We start from the raw sequence: 26262 nt of genomic DNA, 5'->3' as shown, positions 1-26262 counted from the left end.
GTGAACACTTTTTCTTTCCTATTTTGCAAATATTATCAAGTTGAAGTTTATTATGCTCTCAAAGATAAATCTGCTATTTGGAAAAACCGGAATACTTTTATTATATGATTAAATATTGATCAAGGGTATTAATCTTACCAAAAAGTAATTTCTCTTGACAGAAATGACACAAACTGCTCTTATGCCAAAATGAATAGTTTTAAAGTTTGTTATTTGTTATTTTTCTGTTTACCAAAAAAGAAGTGTTGTGACAAATGTTAGAATAAACCTGTTATTTAAAATGTACCTGTACCAAGACAGAAACCTATTCAATGGCAAACAAAATGACGTCTTTGTGCCCTAAAAAACAGAGAAGCGGGTGTGTATCCGTCTATCCAAGCAGATGGATAACGTCAATTTGCTGTGCTAGAAAAAGCACAAATAGAAAAGAAACGGTTCATTTTAAAAGTGCACTATATATTCAGGGTTCCCATTTCATAAATATCTTGCCGGCTGTGCACTGCAGTTGACCCTTTAAACATATCTAGTCAATAACCTATTGTTTACCGCAAGTCCATTTTGTCATTTTGATGGTACAGATTCAAGTGTGGCAATCTTCCTTTCTCTGCTTCACTGCGTACATGACTCCCTTTGGCTGGTACTAGCTCACAAAAAAAAGCTACAAAAATGTCATTAATTACAGCAGGTTTGAGATCTGAATGCTAATTCTATTAATGGACCTACGAAATTAGGACACTGTAAATCTAGATGAGCTGTGCTTGGGCCTTCTGCAAACGGGGCTGACCTGAGGTTACCTACTATATTAAATAAGAATTGTCTAATACATTTTTAGAATTCTAAGTATGTGTAAATGAAACCTTGTGAAATATGCCATGAGAAGGAACAGATAACTGCAGTACACTTTCTGTCTTAACCTCTTCTATTTATCTAGCATCAAATTCATTTGGAGTGCTTCATACCGAGAAACAGTGATGCCCAAGGCTGAGGCGGGATCAGATAAGGGGAATGCTTTCCCTACTGCGTAACCCGAAAATGTTAACATTTCATTTATAAGCAACCAAATATTCATATATCTAAAGGAGACTTGTTATGAAGCTGCCAAGGGTCCCTAAAAGTGTTTATGAATTAACATTCTCTGCATGTTCTTCCAATTCAGAAAACTTAAATGAATTATTTTTGACTGCACGTTTTGATGTGTTTTGCTATTAATTTCCCATCTTTACTTTCAATATAATGTACTTTTAATTAGGCAATAATATATAATCTTTTGTTCATCTATCATTTTTACTCAAACGTGATAGGAAATGGATAATAGAAAAAAGGCTCATCAGAGACCCTTTGGTGGTACAGCAAAGCTGGAATAAAATGCCATCTCCTGACAGTACCTTTAAGGTTTCATAAAAAGATAATGGATGTGCTCGTCACTGTCGCTAATGATCAAACATTTTCCCAGTTTTACTGGATATTAAATTGTGAACTATAAAAGAAAACCCCACAGTCCAACCAATGTAGGAAAAAGAATCTTGCTACGTTTTTTATCTCTGATATCTAACTAACATAAACTTTCTTATTCCACTCTTACTTTCACTGAACAGTCACAGTGCCATGAGTGGGTGATCCTTACTTTTACTAAAGTGAAGAGGATTATTTTCAGGAGGAAAGACAACTCCCTAGCCTGCACAATAGGAAAATGACAAAGGTATGCAAAAATGCTCAAGTGACACAGGACACTAATTCATCACATTATCTTCAGAAAGTTGACTAAAGTTTTCTTTAATCTGACATGAAGCAATTTTTGAAAAGGTTATGTCTAAATTTTAGATATGATTTTGAAGCATATTTGCAAGTTATCCTCTGTTTAATATTTTCAGTACTATTGCCATGATTTCAAAATAAAGAGAAGAGAAAGGTAGCAAGAAAACTCCCAAACTATGTGATGGGAATAATACAAAGTAAATAATCTCCAAAATAAGGATCTATCAGTTTGACAAATTACATTAAGACTGAAAAAAAGCCCAGATCTAATTTGAAAGCACTGAAAAAAAAAATACAGTATGTTATTCTATTTAGAAAGAGAAAAATATCAAAGCAAGACAAGACCGTACCTTCTAGTCAATCACAATGGAATTAGACTCCCGAAATAGGCAGGTACTTCCAAGTTGTTCTGAATTAGATTTCATTGCAATATATTCTCATCTCTGTGTTCAATCCTGCAAATGGTCAACTAGATAATTCTTCATCCCATGAAAAGGTTCACTAAACTACATTCTGGAATTACTATAGCAATAGGAACAAACTCATGTGCATAAACTTACTCAGAAAGGAAAGGTTGTGCGTTATTTTTTGCCTGTTGGGAATGTGCAATGTCTCGCTGAAAAGAAAGACGGGTAACGGTAGAGATGCTGGGCTTGGCACAGATTGCCCAACGGTTACTGCGGGGCTGTATCCTTATATTTCACATACCTCTTTAGCCAATAAGATATTGTCGGTTGGCATGATTCTGCATAGAAGCAATATGTACCTTCAAACCTAATGTCTTTTCCCAAAGCATTCAGACACACAGCAACAAAACATGTTAAGGCATAATAAGACTCATCCTCTGTCGCTACATCCTCCATAAAGCTCTAACAGTCACTAACATAAGCAGGAAAGGGCTTTTGCGACAGTGTTTTTGTTTTGTTCTGTTTTCTTTCACTGTACTGACTTTTATTTTACATGAATGCCGCAGCCCAACATAGCCAGCTGACACAACACACTACTGAAAAATTGAGGTTTGGGCTGGAAAACACAACAGACCTAAGAATAGCTTTTCTGAGACGCAGCTCCGTGCACGAGTAGCAATTTTCCAGTGCCCTTTATCCTCATTGTATCATTTTTAACTATGGGCAACGAGGCTCTGCCATAAGAGGAAGCACTGTACTTACGAGCCCCATTGATTTCAGTAAAGTTATTTGGGAAACAACGTACTAGTAAGAAGAAGGATACCGTGTCTTTCAAACAGTGTGCTGCAGTGACTTTACTTTCAGCATTAACAGTACCATTCCTCAAAAGGGAAAATCGCTTAGAATTAAAGAAAGGGTAACCAAGACAATCTCACTTATGGGTGTCCTTCCATTTTGGCATACATTAAGATCTTACAGTTACACAGTGTTTGCCTTCCCAATACAGACATTTAGGATGCGAAATAGAAAATACAAAATACACATAATTTTTCCTTATTATTTACTTATTACCACCTTTTAACCCAGACCTTTGGAATGACAATTTACTGTTTCCGTAGGGAAAACCACTGCCTCTTTAAGAGGAGAAAATGGGAAATTTAAAGCAGTGCTTAACCTAGAGATTCCTGTGAATCATTCTGCCATCCCCCATTTCAGTTTGTGAGCTGCATTAAAAATGTTTCTTTCAGTTCTATTAAAGTCCTGTGGTTAAAAGATAATCAAGAGCAAGAAGTATAAATTAATAAAATGAAGAAATGAGTACGCATTAAGCATAAACCAGCTCTCTCCTTTCTCTGCCCTCTTAAGAGCAAAAGGGGTAGCAGCCAATGCTGACCCAAAGCATTCTCCTTTTCTAAATAAATCTTTCATAAGAAAGAGTACGGAAAACAGCACTGGAGGTATTAAATCTGTCTGTCGTGATCTTTTCTGGATGTTAACTAGACCCCTTTTATAATACTTTTACGTTTCTTTTACGAAATTTAAATAGAAAGCTCCTGCCTTTATACTAGTTGGAGATATTTTAAGTAAACATTTGAAGTCTCAAATTAGTTGAGTTCAAAACCGAAATTTGTCTTCATAGCTGTCCTTTCCTCCAAACAAGCCATAAACATATATCTGCACTGACTCCTATGCTGTCCTTCAATGGCATTAGGCTACTCGTGCAGCATTCCTCACTAGACGCGATTGCTTGCACAAGACTTGCATTTGAAGAGAACTTAAGGAAGATATAAATAGTCTGTTTCCAGTGGCTTCTTATTCAGTAGTCCCTGATTTTCCAGGGCAAACAGTTCTCTCTTCCATCTTATCTTTATCTAGGGAAAGATTCAAACAGGCTTTCAGTCTCAGACGTTTCAAAGACAAAATCGGGACAGGGAACTCACTGGGTTTTTGTCTGGTTTTCAAATGCACTTGCTCCATACTTCTTTAATTTTTATCGTTGTTTTCTCTTTACCAAATGGATTCCATTTTCAAGTGCTTTCTAACATTTTATTTAGAAGCAAATTTTGCATCTTCACAAAATGCAGGTCCTCGAGCAGATTGGTCTATAGGACAAAGATTGTCTCAACTAAGAATAAACAGAAAAATAACCTGAACTGCACCAAAAGCGCTCTAATCTGGACTTAATAGTACTGTAAGGAATCTAATATCACAGCATATCCTCCCTTCCCATCACTAATGTTGCTCTTGCAGCTCTAAACATCCATTTAACCAGCTTTCTTGTTAAGAAATGTCACAGGGCGAATCTTGGTGAAACAAGAGCAGAACACCTAAGACACACACAGATTGTCTGTGTTAAGATATATATCCACGAAGACTGATTCAAGAAACCCAGACCAACGAAGGTCATACAAAAGTGAGAACACAGACATTATTTTGTCCCTACATCTTCTCATGTGGAAAAAAACCCACATCCCATATTACCTCTCCCTGTACAGCCAGGCATTTTACATCGTGGTGAAGTGAGATCTGGGGGTCCCACAGGCAATGGACCGTGAAGCTGAACCTCTCACCTTCCGGGATGTGATCAGATAAGGGAAGCTGAGAATTCGACAGCTACGTGTTTGTAAAACCATATCTTACTCAATGTGACTACAAAGGGTAACATTCTGCTGTACAGAGATGAACAAAACAGCAAAAGTAAAAGTTGGTATCTACTACGATTATGCAAAAGTTCTACTCTGAGGCTATCTCAAAACCAGGAAATATCAAGAAAGGCAGAAAAAATGAAAACTGTGCAAATTTTCTTTTTTGATTACTAGGGTGTTTCTACAGTACCTATTTAGTGATATGTCATCGTTATTTAATATGTGACAGATAGGCATTGTACCGGACACAAAATATATGAACGACTGCTACATATAGTTAACAGGTGCATTTACTCTACTAAGAAAACCCTGCAAGCCCAATACAGGGTTATTTTTAGTTAGTTTGAAGGTAATTCCAAGTATTCATACCAATCACTGGATTCTACTGTGAGTTTTAGAGATGTTACTGTAATAGGTCCCACTTAAAAGAAAATTAGCTCCCTGCCTCTTGAGGATCTGTAAAGACTACAAAGTCCAAAGAACCACAAAATCATGAACACAAATGAAATCCTCCGAAGCTCAGTAAGATGTTAGCAGTGGGTTATCTCAGGGATCAGTGTTAAATTACAAGTGGAAAAGCCATTACCATCAATGAAGGTGAATTAATTTTCATCTTTCAAGCAACTAGCACTTTCAAACTCTGCGACTACAAGTGATTTAGCAATTAGACTAAATAATTTACAAAAACAAACAGTGCCTTCAGATAACAGATACTGTATTACTGGACAGAATACCCTACTGGCATATAATATAGATAAATGTTGTTTGAAACATCAAAGACGAGAGCACTGGTGTAAAAATAAAATGTTGATTAGAGGCACAGATTACAGATTATTAACTGCTGCACTAATATATGCCCAAGGACTTGAAGTCACTATATAAATTGGAAGACAGGAGGAGGGAGGAAAACATACAAAATATCAGAATTTCATTGCTTAAAGAAGTACGTCACAAATGAAACTTCCAACTGGATACTAAGGAGATAAAACCAGCAAAAAATATTTATGATCTTTCTGGAAATTATTCAGTCCCTTGTAAAACACAACTGTAGTAGACGTTTCAAAACCTAAAGTCAAAATCCATTCCCTCCCCCCAAAATGAAAGTGTATTCAGGTGGCAAATTTTTAACAAAAATTAAGCTGTCGGAAGAAAATTACCCAGATGAGCAAACCAGAACTAATGAATTTGGGGATTGTTCAGACCAAATTCAAAGAACAAAGAAACAGAACAACGATGAAATAAAATGACCACACAAAAGAAAACCAGAGCAGCAGACATCACTAACGCCCAGAAATTGAAAGTAAAGCTGACTGGTCTTCAGAACCAACGCATTGCTGTGAATGACTCCTGGCTTATCACGCCACTCAGATGTTACAGAGAATACACTTATACCTGCGTATATTCTGAAATTACCGTACTAACCTCCATAACACCCCAGAACCGAACTCCTGCTTTTAGGAGTCTTAGCATGCAACATTTCCTTAGAATACGCAGAAGAAAAAAAAAAAAAAAAACAGCAATCATATTGTCTCAAGAGCTGGCAAACTTGTATCATTGACTACGCTGAACAAATAGCAAAGTCTAATTTTTTAGAAATGCAACTTACCAGAGGAATACCACACAAGCCCATCAACAGCATCAGCCTATCCTATTCGCTGTATTTAAAACAGTCAAAAGTAACTCTTTTCGCTCTCTAATTTGGCATAGAAAAGAAATACTGGATATATGTGAACTATACCTGTAACACTTTTCAAAACCACAATGAAGCTAAAACAAAGAGGTGAGTAGTACAGCTCATATTAAATAATGTTTTCATAACCTCCTTAGCTTTTTCAAAGTATCAAAAAATCATGGTAATCAAAACTTAGTCTCTTTCTTCCAACAGAAAACCCTATTGTTTATGACAACATTTTTTTAAAGAAATCTAATTTACCTGTCTATGAAGCAAAGCATCACCTTTATTCACAGAAAAAAAAAAAAGAATTCTTCTGTCTGAACAGCTCAGCAATGGGAACACCCGTTTCATACCACTAAAAGCACGACAGTAGGTTCTTCCAGGTAATACTCGTGATGCCATAATATCTCATCCCCAGAAAACAACCCTTTTATTTGACAAAGAAAACAAAAAAAGTTGTTGCTGTTCTTTTTACTTGTTGGGTTTTTTTGTGGGTTTTTTTGTTGTTTGTTTTTTTTTTTTTTAAATACATTCTCAAATATAACATGAATTGCATTGCAGATAGCAGGGATTAATGGAAAGCTGAAAGCTTCTTACCAAGTACCCCAAGGCGATAGTTGACTGTGATGACTATCACATTCCCATAACTTGCTAGAACACTGCCATCATATAAATTTCCAGTGCCTTCCATGTAGGACCCTCCGTGAATATACACCATCACAGGCTTAGGTCCCCCACTGTCCCGAATGTCTGGAAAAAATATTAAGACACATTTTATCTCAAGAAAGTAGCGAAAAAAAGATACATGCAATATTTAAATTTTTTTTTAGTGAGGTTATTTTTCTTGAAGTGTTTCTCAAGCAACATCTTTTACAAACGGAAAAGGGCAGGTGGGCATAAGTGTTTCTCTGTGGCTTGCTTGTAACTAGTTCATATTTTTGAAACACTTGTTGGCCTCAGAAAAGTAGAAAGGAATCGAAAATGGTAACATGTTTGCTCAAATGAAAGGGGACAGTGGTCTCATTATGCTTCTGCTGAATCTGACATAAAATGTCTACTACCATCAGTGTGAGCTCGTTTAGGCAAAGTCTAAACACTTCTGAAAGCTCAGCCCATCTTTCTCTTCACTTAGCTAAAGGCAATTCACCATATTAATATAAACAAGATTTCTGCTCATACATAAATCGTTGATTGCTTCCAGTACGGTAAGATCAATAATTTATAAAAAGGGTGTATAAACAGCTGTCTTTTGATAAGTCTGAAGTCCAAGTTTTCAAAAAGTATTTGGAAGCTGATTAACACTTAGATCGCAAATGGGTAGCTTGAAATTTAAGGAGCATGGGTACTTTTTATTTTTCTGAATTGTGAAAAGGACTGTGTGTTATATTTGAAAAAACAGCCGCCCAGAACAATGTTTATTGTTCCCCACCCTGATTCAAACAAATTGCAAGGTTCTCAAAAGTAACACTGAATGCAGATAATTTTAAATCTTAGAAGCTCTGCCATTCTCCCAGACAACAGAAATAGACATTGGCATGTTGTCTTGAGTTTCTTTTTAATGAAGACATTGATTTGGTTATTCCTTCCTCTCCCCCAAATAGTCCTATTTACAAATTGATGCATCTACTCAGAATAAAATTTTGAATATCTGAACACCACTGCTCCTTGTGAGGAAAGTTCTTCTTAAATAGCAATTCAAAGGAACAGTTAGAGATGGGATAATATGTTTTTAAAAAAGATTTTTTTCTGTTGGACTGGAAAGAAATCAGCTAAGGTGTATATTTAAACTTTTGCATCTAGATTAAGTTGTATTTTGATCTCATTTACTAGGTGCCTGAGTCATTTCCACTGCCCAAGTCCTAATATTCCATCGTAATAGTCCCTGAAAATCAAGAAAGCCAATAGCAAGAGAGCATATGGAAGCTTCCCAATGAGGAACTGTACTGCATATCCTGATTTGAAGATATTTTTTGTCATTAAGACACCATTCGAGTGACTTCTCTGATTACTCACTTCAGCGTTTGAAGAAACCTCAGATGTACTGTTTACTCCTTTGATTTGGAGGAATCTTAGTGAAGAAGCTTTCAAGTAAGCTCTCTGTAGATTTGTTTGAATCATTTCTGAAGCACTGCAAAGACAACTAGGTGAGGGCAGTTACATGAAAAGTCCTGCTTTTTGAATTTGCTGAAAAAGATCGCCACACGTGTCTGTTTATAGAAAGCCAGTTGCTATTATTATTTTGATATTGATTCTAATTTGAAGAAAATGCCAGAAGAGTCGAGATCAGAAATTGGATCTTCAATATTGGAAGTACTAGAACAATCATTTATTCAAGACCAAAAGGATGATGAAAGGTCGTGCATGAAATTGCCTGTATTGCTTTCCTCACTCGAGCATATAGTAAGGGCTTTCCAACATGCAATTTTCAGTGTGTAAAGCTAAGGAGATTATTTATCTTCATTGTCGATAGGAGAGAATTATGAGCTCCTGAGGTTTAAAATCTACACCGAGGAAAAAGTCTTTTCAAATTCATATACTCTTTCCAGTAGATCATTTGTGCACGCTTTTTTTTTTTTTTTGATACAAATATGGAAGCAATAATAAATTATTAATCTGAAATCACTGTGTGACTGTTCCCAGCAGAAATTGTACACAGTTAATTGTATGCTTGGTGGTAGCACAGGGGGAGACTGTCTCAGAATTCTTCTTTAATTAAAATTACATAGAATTACAGAGCACCAACTGTGAACAGTAATGAAATGTTGGTAGTACTGGCCTGTTTATCTGGAAAATAAAGTTGGCATATTTAGAAAAGAATAGGTGTCCTTTATCTGAGAAAGGAAGCACACATTCATGAGTAAAATCTGACAAATAAAGAAGTTATTCTCTGAGTAAATTCTGTCTATACCATACTTCTGTTATTTTCTACTACTAATATTCTTGTAAAGATTACAGAGAGATAAGGAAAGACTAATTTTCAGCTCTGCCTATGTGCCATGTCACAGCAGATGACATGCAGCATGAACTTTCCTCGTGCTGCTTTGCCAAAGACATCAGTCTTAAGAGAAATCCCTTCTACAAACGAAAAACTGGGCTTCTGCGTGGCTTTCAGGCAGTAATCGAGTACTGGAGACATCTGTGGGGACACGCTGAGGCTCGTGGGACTTTGGGCTATGGGTTATATAGAAGCTACGGAGCTCTTCATGTGAAGAAGAGAGATCACTGCATTTTGGGCTCACAGTCAGTGGGTTCATATCAATTGCGGTTGATGGCTATTAATGCTTGAAAGCTGCAAATATTGAGCTGGGAGAGTACTGTTTAAGTACAGACATTATTAACTAGGGGATGTTATTAAATAATAAGATCAAAAGAAGAGAGCAAAAAAAATCAGACCATAATCAGGAATCGATTCCTACCTGAGAGTAAATGTTCCCCCATGAAAACTATCATCCTTTAAAATTAAAATGGAGGAAGTATTAAGACAATTCTCCGCCAGGAGAAACTCTGTATTGTTACAAAAGCGGCAGAATGATGCACTTTTAAAAGTGCTTATTGGAATTAAGTGTCCAAATCCACAGAGAAAATAATTGAGATTTTGGCACTCAGATTCTTTTCAAAACCTGACCCCAAATGATTTGATACATCTTTCCTTTTTCCCTATAAACTGCTACCTGTCTTTTCTGCGCATGTGCTGGAGTGGTCTCAGTAAACTGTAGCTACACTGTCTCACAGAGATTAATAGTTATTAATGGATGCAGATTAACAGTTATTCATGGAAGTAGATCAGTCTGAACAGGCCTAAAAGAACAGGGGTACAAATATGACATGTCTGCAAAGAATTGTAGATTTACGTACTGATTTAACTTAGTTGCGTACTGTACTTTTTGTTGCATTTGTGTTGCTTTAATTAAAAAGCAGACATGAATGTTTTCAAAGACATACGCAGGGACAGTGCTGCCCAAAATCCTTCTCAAATTCAGCTCTGTTCTGTTTTTATTCACACCGAAGAGAAGTTTTGAATGCTGTGATTTGTTTAACTTTAAATTGCTAGTTCATAAAACATCTAAGTAGGTCTTCCTGTACACCAGAGAATGATGGTATTTATATGACATATACATAAAATTTCTTATTATGATCCATTATTCCACCATCTCCTCTGTACCTTTCTAAAGTTTGTTGCATCCAGTTTTTATGTCTGGTCTTAATTACATTACAGGCAATTTCAGAATAGGGCCGTCTTTTATTCTATGTTTGTTACGTCACACAACAAGGAACCAGGTCTGACTGTGAATACCAGTCACAATTGTCATATATAGCAAAACATAATTATAGCTTCGGTCATTTAGTCATTTGAAGCTGATGTGAATTGGCCACGTAACCTAACAAGTATAATTTGCAGGGAACAACCGAAATAGGAAAGGAAGAAAGCCTACCTGGAGACAACTTAGCACAAAAATATAATTAGTTTAGCACAGATGTCACAAGCGGTGTTTTTCTAAATGCTATAAAAAATAGTGACATTTTGATGTAGAGTATTAAGCAAATCTTGTTATTTGAACACGAAACAGCACAAGAACAGTGGAAAATGTTAAGATTTTTAGATGTGTTTCTTACATAGAATACTATATGGATATATGTGTAGCTCTTCCATAAGCTTTTATCCTAAAATATTAAGTAGAGCACGGTACCAATCAGTGCAACGTTTAATCATGTAAAAGCCTTTTGACAGGATTTGAGCTTTCAGTTCAAATCTATGAGATGCCTCATAGATGCACTGCTATCTTAATAAGCTAGTGCACTTATCGGTGCTAATATGTAAACATCCATTAATGCCATGTTTTTAACGTGATACAAAAGTAGATGTCCTGAGGCTATTACAGTACCTATTGAACTTCTGTTAGGAGTGGCAGCAAGGTTTTAGATGTGTTTCATATTTTAAACTACAGCCTGCACCCATCAAGTTTCAGACAAATAGAATTCTCCTCTTTCTGTTTGTTTTTGTATCTGTCAAACCAACGGATCTTTTTGTGCACTCTCAAACACGCAACTACCTTTCCCTGAAAGTCATTTGAGATCCCGATGGAGGACTATACGAATGTATATTCTAACATTAAAAAAGGCCTATGCGTTTACAGGTAAGCGGCTGGAGCAGATTCTCATTAGAGTAGGCCCTCAATAGCCAGGTAGGGAGTAATTTTAAATTATTAAAAGATCATGGTTAGAAATGCAAAAGCTGGCAGACTCTTCACTGTACAAGCAAAGCTTGGCAGTGCTAAAAGTATAATGGAGCCCCAAAGAGGTACTTAAATCAAAGGTCTGTCAGAATTTTTCCTATTCGTGTTTTCAAGTATTAATAACATCACCGCAAAAATTCAGGATAATGTGAACGGAGGTCCTCAGTGTAAAGGGAAAATATAATCAGCAAAATTTAATACGCAAGTGACACTGGAATCTGTAATTGAGTGTTGGAATCACAGAACTGACATGGGTGACAGGATGAACAGGAATCATGAATATGTCTGTGTGTATCAGTCACCGAGTTCACCCAAAGTGGTAAGATCTGTGCTACTCCAGCCTGGCTGGAACTCATTAACGGCTCTAATTAAGGCTGGAGCATGTGGTTGCTGTGCAAGAGAGATAAATGCGTTCCGCTGTTTACTGATCTCTGAAGTCCGAAAATGTACAACGAGTGCCAGACAGAAAGATTGTTTCTTTCCCTATTTCTTACCATCACAGTTGAAAGCAGATGAAATGCTAAACTTAGCAACCCAGTCTATTTTAACACTAATGGAGTGATAGGGGCTTTTGGAGAAGATCCTCAATTCTGAAATGCACTCTTTTGCGCCAATGACGCTACAGTCTGTTAAGCATAAGAAGGGATGTGCAGATGCATTCTGCTTCATTAGCAATTTTAAATTTGAGTGGATTTTTGTTTGTTTTGATTTAAAACATGCTCTGGACCAAGAACTTCCTTCGGTCAATGAAGTCCAATAGCCCGTATCAGACAGAGCATCAGACTAAATGATCAGAATCATCACACTCACAGCCTGTGAACAAACAGCAACATCTGTTCCTAATCTGTCTCCTTTTTCTCAGGAGAGATTGGAATGGAGAAGGGAAGAGTAGAAACATCTAGCAATCAGAGTGCAGACCCCGCTTCTGAGGCAGGTACTCTCACAGTTCCCTGCTTTACTATGGACACGGTGTCTGCATTCCTCAAACTTCGCGTCTGTATTCCTCATTTCTAAAAATGGAATAACAGCATTCCTCTATCGCAGAGGGATGCTGTGAGACTGAATACATTAAAAACTGAGAGATGCTCAAATAGCATTTGGGACTAAATAAGCATCTAAGATTGACAGATTGATGCGCTAGGTAAGGTGTGTATGACAGAATGGTGGATGATAAGAATTCATTTGTGAGCAATGCTTCATAGATATTGCATACAGCACTAACTACCCAGAAGTCCAGTTCTGATCCCTGAGTGCTACAGGCTGATTAATGATTTGTGTTGCTGTATTTTAAGTCATGCTAAGGATTTCAGCATATAGGAAATAAGGGTGCATAAGGCGTCACTGGTTTTTGCTATAGCCAAATTAAATCAAGTTCAATTATTACCTTACCAAAATTAAGACTTAGATAAGGTATTGAGATTAAAAGATTTTACTTTTTTAAACCAAGTCTTGTTTCTAGACGGGGAAAGGTACGGTTTATTCAGCTGCTGGGGAACTTAAAGTTGAATCTTGAATCTACACTAGGTATTGGTTACCTACACTAGATATTGGTTACCTGCAGGTCAGCAAAATCCACCACTGGTATAAAAAGGGAAAGCCCCGATTCTCGCTGGTTGCAGGTGCTTTTGCCACTCTTGTTTTTGGTGCCTGCTCAAGTAATTCAATACTTATTGAAAAACGGGTAAGCAATTCAAGTGTAGACATGAAAGGGTTAAACAGAAACAAGAATGCATTCAGACTGGGGCGAAAAAAGACATTTATATAATTTCTGACTTTTCACACATTTCACACTCATAGAATTTGAAAGCACCTTCATTTTTTAAACAGCAAATTTGCAGATCATTAGCTGGTAATGTGCACTACTGCCTTTGGGTCTTTTGAAAACAAAAATGAAAAATGATCTAATTAAGCCTGGTCTACTGGTTGCAGCACATACCAGAGATCCAAGTTTGATTACTGATTCCAGTGCTTGTGCCGGCAAGGTTTGGACCACAATACTCTGGTAGTGACTTGTAGCAGCAGATGGGAGTAGGATTATTGAACACTGTTTTAGAATGAAATCTTCTAATCAAACTCTGATGTTTGAGTGACACAATATGGAATACTTTCCAGGCATTTGATCCAAGGAGCTGCTATGAAAGATCTTTCTTCGGGAAAGGCACAATACAAGAAATGGAAGTGGGAGCTCTGAATCCCCGAATACTGAGCATCTTGGGCATTTTAGAAATCACTGGACTTTGTTATGTAGCATGGATTCTATAGTTTATGTAGCACGGATTCTACAGTTGTATGACACAGTTATTTTTCACCATGTATAGCTCAATTTCCCTAATATTCCAACTTCATCATTCATCCAGTTTGGTCTTTGTTCTATTTTGTCTGCGGTTATTCATTTATAGATTTTTATATTGAGTAAAAACTACCATATTGCAAAAAGGCTCTGATGGACAGGTTAGCAGAAATCTAGACAGCCAAGGTGGCTTTTTGCTTTGCTTCTCACTTTCCTGCTACTCATACCCAAACACATAGGACAAAGTTTGTGAAGTCTTCAGCTCTGCATATGCAACAAGTGCCAGAGTTCCAATGCAGAAGAAAAGGTTCACAAAATGCAGGTCCAGTCATCTGACCATGTCTCCAGTCATCTGAGGTTCCTCCACTGAAGAACAGTGAAATGCAGGGCCTCAGCGGATGGGGTTTTTACCAACCCAGCAGACATCCCTGCAGCCTTCAGTGTCTACTGATCATAAAAATTTAAATTTGCCCTGTCTCTCTGACTCTCAGAAGCAGTGAAAGTCTAATTACTGCCTGCATTCTTCTATTGGCACAGAAAGGAGAACAAAACTGTCACTTGTATGCCAGAGAAAATTAATCCCAGTCCTATAAATTACAGAGATTTATCAATGTTGTAAATGTGTTTCTTCCCCCTTAGTTTGACTGCTGTGTTCTTACACTCCTTCCTCTCTCCTGCAGTTGTCAATGTGGGAGAGGGGTTTTCTCTGACAAGGACGCTTGGTCTCCAAAGACTGACATCCCTACTCGCATCTGACTCTACGTACTAAACCTCTTTCTGATAGCAACCACTCTGCTGAATTTTAGCAAACTGAGTAGTCTCTTTTAGGTGTGTCTAAGTAGAGGACTCAACAAATGTTAAGCCATTAGCATCTGTCTTGGCAATTATACAGCAATTTAGGAGAGCCATTAAGGTCCACTGGATGAATAACCCAGGTTTCAAACGGTTTCTTAAAACGTATTATTAAAACAAGACAGAGTAACTTTTACAATGGCTAATTCAATATCACAGGTCTTGCAGAATACGCAAGAATGTCACTTGCAAGATGTTGTCATGAACTAATGTAAAAGTGACTTGGCCTCGTAGAGCTAAAGTGGATCTGAATTACCATACTCAGCTCTGAATAATACGAGAGCTTTCAAAGGATATTTTCAATTAGGTTCTTCTTTCAAATCTTGGGCCAACTGGTGGGCTTTCATTCATATGCTTAACATACACATTCAGTAGAGGATCATAAATCAAACATGTATAAATTTGTGGGTTTATTTGTAAAATCTCTGTTCAGTTACTGCGTAAGAAGTTAAATGCTCGTATTTGCCTTCCTTCATCTTTTATGATAGGACTGCACCTTTCTGTTTGAGTAAAACAGTTAATGTTCCATGGGATGAAAAATTTCTTAATCAAGAGCCTTGTAGTTTACAAGTTAAGCTTCATCTTAGTATCTGGCAAAAAAAAAACCAAACAAACCAGATATTACTAGAGAAGCAAGCAGCAACTCTACCAGTCTTATACGGTAATTTGTTTTACTCATTGGCCATAAAATATACAAAGTATGTGTTTAAGATTCAGAATTTTGAAGCACATCTTGAAGGGATGAGACTGCTGAGGAAAGAGCCCCTTGTTACCATTTTCATAGCCTTGGAAAAATATCAAATCTGCATAGCTTATATGATTAACAGACACAACTCATAAACAGGATAATATGCTTGACATTTCAAATTTTCAATTTTACTTGGTAATATGGTCTTCTAAGGGTCACCACAAGCAGATAGGCATCTTTCTATGCTTGGAGAAAACAGACGGGATACGATTCCTTTAGATGACATCAGTTGAGCTCCGCTGAATGCACTGGTGCTGTGCGGGGCCTCACCAACTGCAAATACCGCCCACCGTTCCAGGGCTACCTCCCTTCTGCGGGGAGGTGGGGTAGTCTTGTGTTTACTTGTCTTTGTTCGTGGTGACGTAAACGCAGAAGGTTTTGTATTTGGGGGAATTCAGTTGCTTAAGAGACACTTTCTAAGAATTTTCTGTATTTTTGCTTTCGTAAACACAACATTTTACACGTTTATCAAACTGAGATCAGTCAGTGAAAAAAGAAACATCTTTGTACTTGGTGAAATACATAGGGTTAGAAAACATGCAAAAAGGTGTACAGAGAAACTTTAAAAGAGTGTTAGTTTAAATAGTATGGACAAAATTCAGTCAAAAGGTGGGATGCAACATATCAAAAGTCCATTTCAAGAAAACAAAAAACCCTCCTCTTTAAATATTGTTACTGTTTTGTATCAAAACGTAGAACTTAACGACATTCTTTCTTTTAAAAAATTAAAAATATATATATGTATAACAACAAGCAAGAAGACAAAACACATCAAAAATGGGAATTAAAAAAAAAAAAACTCTTCAAAAGAAGACAAGAAGTCAAAAAAAGAGGGGAGAAAAAAGATTTTCAGGGATCCTTGTCATGCAAATCAGTTTGGCGGCAAAAAAAATACCTTCATCTTCAGCACCGTCATTATCACCTAAATCATCTGTCTGTTTCTTTGTAAGGGGACCTAGGATTGAGAACGGAGAAAATGGAGGAAAAAAGACAATTCAAGAATATACAAGACTGAGGAAAAAAAAACAGTGAATATTAAATTCCCATGGATGTTTCAAGAAAAACATTTGCAGGGAGGGAAATCTTAGTTTATAACAACCAATTTTTCATTACGTTTTTCAAACATTACAGCAAAACCTTCCCTAGGGGGTATGGCTATTAGAAACATCTAGCACGAGAACCAAAGAGTGCCCAGTGCTTTATTGTTTTTAAATGAAGAATCAAAGCTTGTTTACTAAAAGCATACCCACCATAAACTATATTTATCCACTTAATTTAATTGTTTTTTGTTGTTATTAGGAACAGTGGAGACAAGAACTGCCAAATTACCTCTTGCATTTGATGCAATAAGGTGGCTAATAAATGTCTTGACAGTCGGTTAAAACAATATTTTCTGTGAAATGCTAATTCGCATTTCTAAGTTCAACCATTTAAGCTCATGCTTTACAAAGATAAGCATGGGTTTGGCTTTTTTGTTCTTTGACACACTCATTACATTCTCTTTGAAATAGAATTGTAGATTCCCTTGAAACCTTTGACTACCTGCTGAGATATTTGTCAAGAAACATGAAAATCCATATGTAAACTAGAAACAAGAGTGAAATCCCAGACCAACTGAAGACAATGATTTTTGGCATTGATTTCAATGGGGCCAGGGTTTCGCGCACAGTATACAAAAGTTGCATTGAATATGGAATTAAAGTTTTAGCTTGGGCAAGACACACAGTTTCATATTCCTTATTTCTATAAAGGGATGGCAAGAGAAAATTCTCTCATGCCCACCACCTGTATCAGTAACAAGTTATTCATAAATTCATCATATTTTCCAATGGGAAAAATGCCCACTCCTTTACTGAGTAATAAAAATATACACCAGAAGGAAAGTCAAAGGCTATTCTGAAAATATTTCCATGTCATATATTTTACACACTTACGCACAAACAAAAGACAGTTGGAACTCAGCATTATCTTTCCTTTTTTTTCAGAGCTCTCTCATTTCCATGACATTCTGTAATTTGCATGCAAAAAAGCAATCAGTACAAACACAGGACTAAGTAACAAAAAAAAAAAGCCAGCCAAGCACAGAGGAGAAAACAAGAACTTTCTCATGCATAAAATAGCAATAGACAAAAACAACAACAAAAAAGAGATGAACAGTATGTGTTGATATTTGCAGTAGATGTAGGCAAGAGACATGCATTAACTCTAAGCACTATGGAGTATTAAAACATTTGTATTTAAGAAGCTCTCTCTAGCGCTGTTATTTTACAGGATATTAGTCATTCAGCATTAAACCTGTCGCTTATAGGCAAAATACCATGTATCTGAGTGATGCATTTAAAAAAAATTCATAAAATGTTTACACCAGGTGCATGGATTTGAGAAACAGAAACAACCCATGAAGTACTACGAGATCTTAACTGTGAATGTAGGAACTGGACCATATTATTGAAAACCAAATCCGAATACCTTAATTACTATGTCAGTCAGGAGTATAGTTTTACACTCATTCTGAATACAGAACACTAGAATTATACATCATAAATTAAACACAAACATTCTTATAGTCACATCTGCAACTATCATTGTGCTTAGTACAGAGCCTTGGTGAATGTAATAGCTTTTCCTAATACAAACCCTGAACGCAATCTTTACAATATGTGGTTTCTAGATAATGTGGCCCTATGCAAACACACACATTCAAATGTCTTGCTGCCCATCATTCTCATACCATAGCAACTTTACTTCTGAAAGAATAAAACTAGAAACGTAAAAGATGTACGCAAAGAATAACAATAATATCATGGTGGGTTTTCAGCACAAATTCCAAGAACTATGCACTTAATAATGGAGAGCCATACACAGCCAAAGATATATCCACGTACGTATTTTTAATGGCTCCTTGTTATCTTTTGAATTTTTAAAAGTCACCAGAAAGGAACAAAGTAGCATCTGGAAAGGCAAACAGCACACGTTTCTCCAAATGACTTGCACAGAGAGGGGTAATTTCTTTTCTGGATGAAACCAAGACAATAAATGTTACATTTTTTAACAGCTGGCCTTTGTGCAGTGTTTTGTATAGATCACAGTTCCAGATCTCAACTGCAGCAACACAGTGCATCAAACATCCCAACATAAATGACTGACCTCATACCATCTCTGATTTTACAATACGGTGAAGCATAATTGAGGCTCGCTACTAAAAATAACCTGGGTAACTATGGTATTTATACAGTTATGAGTTTCTCCGAAAATCATAAAAAGTTGGATCATCTTCCTTTATAATCATGTTCCAATACACATGGTACACAATTCCTTTTGCAAAGGGGCTGACCTATTTTTAAGCTGTCACAGATTAATCGTGCTTTCTAATACAGCTGTGTATCTGCTTCCCAACGCAGGGGCTGTGCTTGCCGCATCCCCTAAGCAGGAGGACCCGTCCCAGCTGGAGACATGCGACCGACCCACCGGGTACCACTAACAGTATTCTGCTAAGAGATGAGACGTGATTCCTGCCACAAGTTTGCTCCGGTCTGCAAATATGATGGACCACATCCATTACATCTCAGCACCAGCTAGCTTAGAGAAACACAGACCAAAATGCTTCAGATTTTCTGCTTCCTGCAGTTACAATGCCATCCGAAGCAGAGTTTGGTCCTTACGCACCAGGCGTGAAACTACTTACCTATTACCTGTACTTTACCTATACACACAGGGATGCTGTGAAACTTAATTCAGGTTTGTAAATTGCTCTGCAATCCCCAAAAGAAACATCAGCTCAAGACCCAGTGTGCACACGGAGGTGTAAAATGGCATACAGCAACAACAAGCAGTTCAATCCTGAATCCTCAAAGAGGAAGCAGAGCTCTGAGCTTGACCGTTTATGTTCTCTGCTGCCTGTTCGATATATGGCTGCTGAAGAAATTTTCTGAAATCATGAAAGTAGTATTAGGAGAACTTCTGGATTAGACTTCCACCTGTTTCAGCAGTAATTCTCATTCTAAAATCAGTAAGAAATGGGCTCAGCTTCTGATTCTCCAGATAACAGACTACACGGACTTACAGCATCGCTCTGTGTGTATAATCATAAAGAAATATTGATGTCTTGAGTCCTTACACAGGAAAACATGCTGAAATCACTATCAGATAAATAAAATAAAATCTTATGGAAAGATCCTACAAAATGTAACGGCAGTAGCCTTTTTAAGTAAAAATAAATCAGGACTGAAATTGCTCAGTAGGTGTATAATTTTTCAGTTATTTTCTGCAGGTTTGAATTAATATTGTACAGAAAGCTTATGATTTTGTAAATTAACTGTATCCCTCAACTAGATTTATTTCTTTAGCCCTGACTGTTTATTCAATATGATTCTTTAAGGTTCCTCCATCATTTTAATATTCTTTTCAGGTCACAGAAACCAATTTTTAAAATACTGATACTACGACATGATGGACTAGGATCCAATGAAACAAAAAAACGTATACATTTTACAGAATTATGATCGCCAGAAGTCTTTTGTCCACAAATGCTTTCCACTGTTGTTCCACTGTAGCTTCTCTTCACCTTTCATGAAGGCCCACTTATTCCTCCTCTTTCATTTACAAAAATGGGCATCCGTTACAAAAAGACCATTTTACTCCACGTCAGACGTAAGCCTTCAAATAGATACGCTGCCTTATTGCACTGGCCTAAATTTTAGCTAAAATTTATGTGGTAAATGTTAAATATCAACAAAGTAATCAGGTACCATAAATAATAGGGTGGGGAAAAGGATACTAAAGCCTCTAAAATGCTGATGCAAAGAAGATTTACTTATCATGAGGCTCTCTAAGGTTTAGTCTCATTCAGTCTCATGTTGCCGCATATCTATAACTCTCATTAATGGTAATGGGAAAGTAGACCCCTAAGTCAGTTTAAAAAAGGGAAGAAGCGATTACTGCATTTTATGTCTCCTAAAGGCAATGAATAGTCTTGCTACAAAAGCTGAAGGAATGCTATGTGCAGGAGGAACTCCTAATGAACTCTCTACTCATTCAGTTTAAAAATAGTTCTTACGTTATTTAAAATATTATTCAAATATTTATTCTATTTGTATTGCAATCAATGCTAAGGAATTAAGTGGTGCCTTTTAAAATCTCGATAGTTGACTACTGTATGTTTGCAGACGGCTTTCCGTTGCTCAAAATAAGAGAAATAGTGTACTTCCTGTCCAGTTAGCTAAAGAGTAATTATGCGCTCAGAAATAATTGAAGTCCAGCCATATTAATTCTGGTTTTTATTATTCCCTTTGATGAAGGACTAAGGTACTTTAGCTCCTAAATACATTAAAGCTGATTATAAATTCTCTCTTTACGGTCTTGATTCGGCAGAAATTATCTGCGGCCTTTTGGACTGCATGTGTGTGGGAGGCATGGAAGCTGTGGGTGTCATTAGCTTTTAGGCCCGGGAAAGGCATTCATCATAAAAAAGTCATACTGCAAGTTGACACCATTTTGTAAAACAACAGTACAAATCCTCTAAACTTAATAAATCTGTATTTACGTATACAGCTATTGTTTGAGCCAAAATGTTCTCCTTCAGTAATGAGAAAAGGAGGAAAGAAAAAGGACCTTTTGCATTAGGTTAAGCAGACTCCATGGATCTAGCAATTTAGAAATCACCATAGTAATAATCATTCTTTGAGTTAAGGTGTCTGTTCAACAAAAAGGGAAAGAGGCGAGATGAAACCAACTGCTGAAATAATATAGGTATTAGAAAAATTCACTAAGTGGGTTGCAACACCATGCAACCTGGTAGTGCACGTTAAATACAATTATATACTTATCTTTAAACTTAGATAAGTGCCTCCATCCATCCATTGCTATTTCTTCTTCATTAACCTATTTTTTAATTGAGCAATGAAGATCTGTGAAATGAAATTACCTCACCTTTTTAGGCCCTACCCTCAGATCCAAATATAAAATAATATAAAATAATCAATCCTTTATTACGTCAACTATCATTTTTATGCAAGAGTCTCCAACTAAAAAAAAATAATCTGTGCTGAATTATCACAGTCTAGCAGATGTTAGCTGAAGCACAATAACATGTTGCACCTTTCTCCTGTTTTTAATTTAGAAGCTGCTAATGATTAGTTATAATTAATAACCTTCAGAGCTCAACATTTTCAGTGAAGAAAATTCAAAAATCAAATTCTTATATGTTGAAATTAAAACATAACTGTATAACAATTTTTCTTATAAATGCAATGACAAATTGGAAAGATACGGCATAATAGTCATCTAATGAATAATTTTATAAAATCATTTTCTTTCATTTGAAAATTAGAAAGCTGTCAGCAAATAAGTGGAATTCCTTATGGAAAAGAGATTTGGAAGGTACAAATGGCAGCTGGGTCTTAAGGAACACTTAACTGAAAAAATAGCTATTATTATACTTTGTTGCAATAGAAAAAACAATCTACTTTATATTTTCCCTTATTACTGTCTTGCTTTTACCACATGCTCACACACTCCTTTCCTTGTTATTTTTCCGCCTTAAATTCCTTTTATTTCCATATCGTACGTATTTGTAGTATTTGTCCTTATCAGCAGGGCAAAGCCCTGGTCGGCTCTGCTTTTTGATGGTAACATTTGCACTCGTGTTTTAACAACAAATGATGGCACAGACCTGGGTCGTTTCACGTCTTACTACCTGATTTGCGATGACAATCAAGTACAGTAATTAGAGCTGCAAGTAACTCAAATTTGCATCTGCAAGTGAATGACAGGTGCAAATTGAACCCACAAAAGGGTTGCCAACTTTCTTTGAAAATTTACATGTATAAATGCTTTGTCACTAAAGAAGCTATTCTGACACTTCAAGACTAACTCCTGCTGTGTCTTTTATAACAGCATATTGCTGAAGTGTCACACAGAAAGAATGTCTAATCCGAACCTTTTTATTCACAAGATTAATCACACTGGCTGGATCTTGATCTCCCTTAAATCTGAAGGAACTTCATTACTGAACACTAGATTTGTGTGAATTTAAATGAGATCAGAATCTGGGAATGTAGATAGAGCTTCACTCCTCTGCTTCCCGTTTTAGGTGCAGCCTGAAATTCAGTGTATTCTCAGAGGCGAAGGCACTTTAAATTCACGTGTCCTGTGGAGAGCTGCCCAAACGAAGCTTCATTTCAGGCTCTCCTTCAATCCCGTTCCCTTTGCAACAGGCCACTCTATACATCCAATTCCCTTTCTAGAAGGCCTATGATTACATGACACCTCTTACATGGAGTCATGCAGCATTGCGAGAAAGGTAGGCAGGATAAGTACAGATCTCTGGGTGAGCCACAGTGTTCTGCGGCCCATCCACACAGCTGACAAGTTCAGCCCTGAAGATGCCACGTGGCATGCACGCCTTATCCCTCTGGATGTCTGCCTGCGTTGGGGAACCTTACGCCGCCCTGCCAGACAGAGTCATAGAATGGTTTAGGTTGGAAGGGACCTTTAAAGGCCATCTAGTCCAACCCCCCTGCAATGAGCAGGGACACCTTCAACTAGATCAGGTCGCTCAGAGCCCCGTCCAACCTGACCTGGAATGTTTCCAGGGATGGGGCATCAACCACCTCTCTGGGCAACCTGGGCCAGTGTCTCACCACCCAATGATGAAAGTTGGATGGGTAAATCTCTGCTCCACTTTGCCCCTGCACAACAGTGCAGACACAGTGGTACCACTCAGCTAAACAAGATTTGCCAGAACAGGTTCAAAGACAGCACAGACTTTTTTTCCTAACTTTTCATAAAACACAAAGCTAGTATTCCGGGTGAGCTGTCTGCTAATCCCTATAGGGTTGCATGAAAACATAGCTCATGCATGGAGTATGCTTAGTACAAGGAGGAAGCAATTCAACGGAAGAGACAACAGCCTGATACGCGTCGTAGCTTCTGAACAACTCTGACTTCTGTTCTAGCCAATGGAGGAAAAAAAAATACATCGGAGAAGGGAGAGATGAGAGAAAGACATTCATTTATTTTCCTGCCAATGGAAGTAAGGAAAGAAACAGATGCTTATAGTAAAGCAATGGCTGTCCCACCCACCAGAATTGTATGTGAGGAAAAGGGTGCTTCAAATGGACCAGGGCTCCTCTGGCCCATGTTGACACAGAAAAACAAAGCCCATGTATTTAACCAGGAACACTGCAGTTGGAGCACAAAGCTCCAGAGGTGAGGGACAGGCAGGTAACAGACATGAAAAATTACATTTGTAAGCTGCTATACGGCTGTTATCCTCAGCATTTACCACTCCAGTGCCACCTCACTTGCCTATATCACAAGCCTACGCAGCTTTTAACATTTTACTTGCATTAATAATTCATATTGTTTTACAGATACTCATATTCCAGGGTAACACACTGCTATAATGAATTGAATGCAACACTACACAGCTGTGCCACCACCTGAGCTTTCAGATCATGAATCAATTCTCTCTCTCTACAGGTAATGACTACAATCCAGATCTTAATAAAGACGTATGCACACGCTTAACTTTAAGCCTCCGAGTAAGTTCTCTGAAGTCAACAGGCTAAATCTCCCAGTAATATAAAGATAGATCCACTACCATTAACAGAACTGCTCCTATTTGCACTGGGGCCAGGAGGTTAACTCAGGAGTAAAAGTTACGCAGGAATGAACATCCCAAATTTCTAACTTCCCTCAGTTATTCCGTGGATAACTCTAATCAGCAAATAGAATTTCAATGTCTTGAACATGCTACCAGAGCTCTGTGATGAAATTAAAGTTTCTTTTTTATAAATGCATTGCTTTTTAGTCTGCGTACATACAAATAAAACGCTACCGTCATTTTCTAACGCTCTCAATCAAATTGCTTCCTCATTTTAAGGAAGGTATGAACTCGCTTTAGACTACTAGCTTAAAAGTGATCGTATTTAGCTCACGCAATAGAACTGCAGATTCGTAATTTTAAGATACAAATTTTCAGTTCCAAAAGGAAGATTTACAATTGCCATCAATAGATCAACATTAATCTTCACTTTCAAAGATCTCTATGGTGTTGCTGTAACAACAGTGAAAGTCAGGATGCCATAAGCACGCCCTTCGTATAAGGATATACAAAGAGACACAGCTGACAAAAGCATCATCAATTTAGGTAAAACTGGTAAGGTTTATTCTCTTTTTTGCTGCCTTTGTGCTTTTTCTATGTCGTTTTGTTTCAGACAGATAGGGTGGGTCATCTACAACAATAAGTTATGTTATCAGAAAGCATTCTCTGCTACCTCTTGACTTAAATATCGCTAAAACCACGCTTAAAAAATTCGTCTTATTTTACTTTTTATTTCACTGTCCCCTTCTGTTCTCAGACTTGGAATGGAAAAGTTTCTGCCCAAAACAACTGGACAAATAAATAACCTTTGTATTTTGCCCCCCAAATATCTCCCTCTGGAAAAAAAAAAAACTAGACCAGAGCAGCAGTCTCAGCAGGTGAGATAGCTTTGGGATTCTTGCACAGGTAATTACCTTTGCAAGGGACAAACACTGTCAGTGTGCCTTCTGCTGGAAAAGCCTTCTCCCCAACTAATTCTCTTAACTGCAGGGGCTGGTGTTACAGCAGCTATACAGTTTTGTTTATGGCACAGCTGAGCATACAGTCCAGCTCCCTTGAGACCCAGTTTCATAGCCTAAATAGCAGAGCAAAATGGTCTTCATGTAACCATGTAATTGAACATTGCAGAGAAAATCAAGTTAATTGGGCATAATATTTTCATATAGAGTTTGGAATTAAATAAGTTCTCCCACCCCTCTCCCCAATGTAGTTCATGTCATCTGGTTTTAAGCCACATGCTTTGAGCTCTATATAGTTCACCGTACCACTACAACCTGTAGTGGTAGTATTTTACCATCTAGAAATCCATACTCTTGCATACCATAGAGATCAGAACGTGCAAGTCTTATTTTCTCAATTTTCTGAATGAGCCACTGTCAAGTCAAACTTAATTCTCCAGCTACCTCACAGAGCTGAATTTCTTCAGAAAAGTGCTAAAAGGAAGGAGAATGTTTCGCGTTGTATGGCTGACTGCCATCCAACCCTCTCCTGGCAAACACTCGGCAGACAGAGGACCAGGGAGTTTACAGTCAAAGCCCCTTGTTGATCAATCTTCCAATTCCCTCATTTTAACTCCAAATCACTGAATTTCTTGCTGTGTTTTGAGAAGCGCAAAGAAAATCTGATTCTATAGTGAGCAACCAAGGTAGATGTCATGTATGCTGAGTCATTCACAGTAGGCTAAATTAGACAGAACTGCACCCTCCTTCATTAATGGTAAAGGCTTGTCTTCAGCCTTGGCCAGAACTTCCCAACCATCCAATGCTGATGCTGGTACCTAAGTCACAGAGTTTCCTTGTTCTTACTATCATGCCCAGGTTCGTCTTGCGTGATCTCGAGGGCAGGGGTAATACTTCTGATACTTCACACCTATCTGCGTGTATGGTCATATTTAAAGGCTTTAAAACATTCACACAACAAAGTTTTTTTCCTGGAAGGTAAAGGTGGATGATTTTCTTTTAGTTATATATGGCTATATAGATATATGTGTACACCCGCACACATACAGGCAGGTTCTCCTGTATGCCTTTTCAACTCACAGACTCTACCTA

At 37.4% G+C, this 26262-nt stretch overlaps 1 protein-coding gene across 5 annotated transcripts in view; it reads right to left on the bottom strand.

Moving 5' to 3' along the window:
- NLGN1 (neuroligin 1) overlaps positions 1-26262 on the bottom strand; it is a gene marked incomplete at both ends in the record, with an annotated part of 315851 nt that overhangs the window by 196993 nt on the left and 92596 nt on the right. For 3 of the 5 annotated variants that reach the window (XM_082486813.1, XM_082486814.1, XM_082486815.1), the window contains 2 exons: positions 7080-7232; positions 16502-16561. In XM_082486813.1, the coding sequence (XP_082342939.1) occupies positions 7080-7232; positions 16502-16561 (213 nt within the window). The remainder of the gene's footprint in view (positions 1-7079; positions 7233-16501; positions 16562-26262) is intronic. The other 2 variants (XM_082486816.1, XM_082486817.1) reach the window with 1 other exon arrangement.

Source organism: Vanellus vanellus, assembly GCF_965231255.1.
Source record: "Vanellus vanellus genome assembly, chromosome: 8".
Taxonomy (NCBI): domain Eukaryota; kingdom Metazoa; phylum Chordata; class Aves; order Charadriiformes; family Charadriidae; genus Vanellus; species Vanellus vanellus.
The sequence above is the reverse complement of the archived record's forward strand: the minus strand, read 5'-3'. Positions and strand labels throughout refer to the sequence as shown.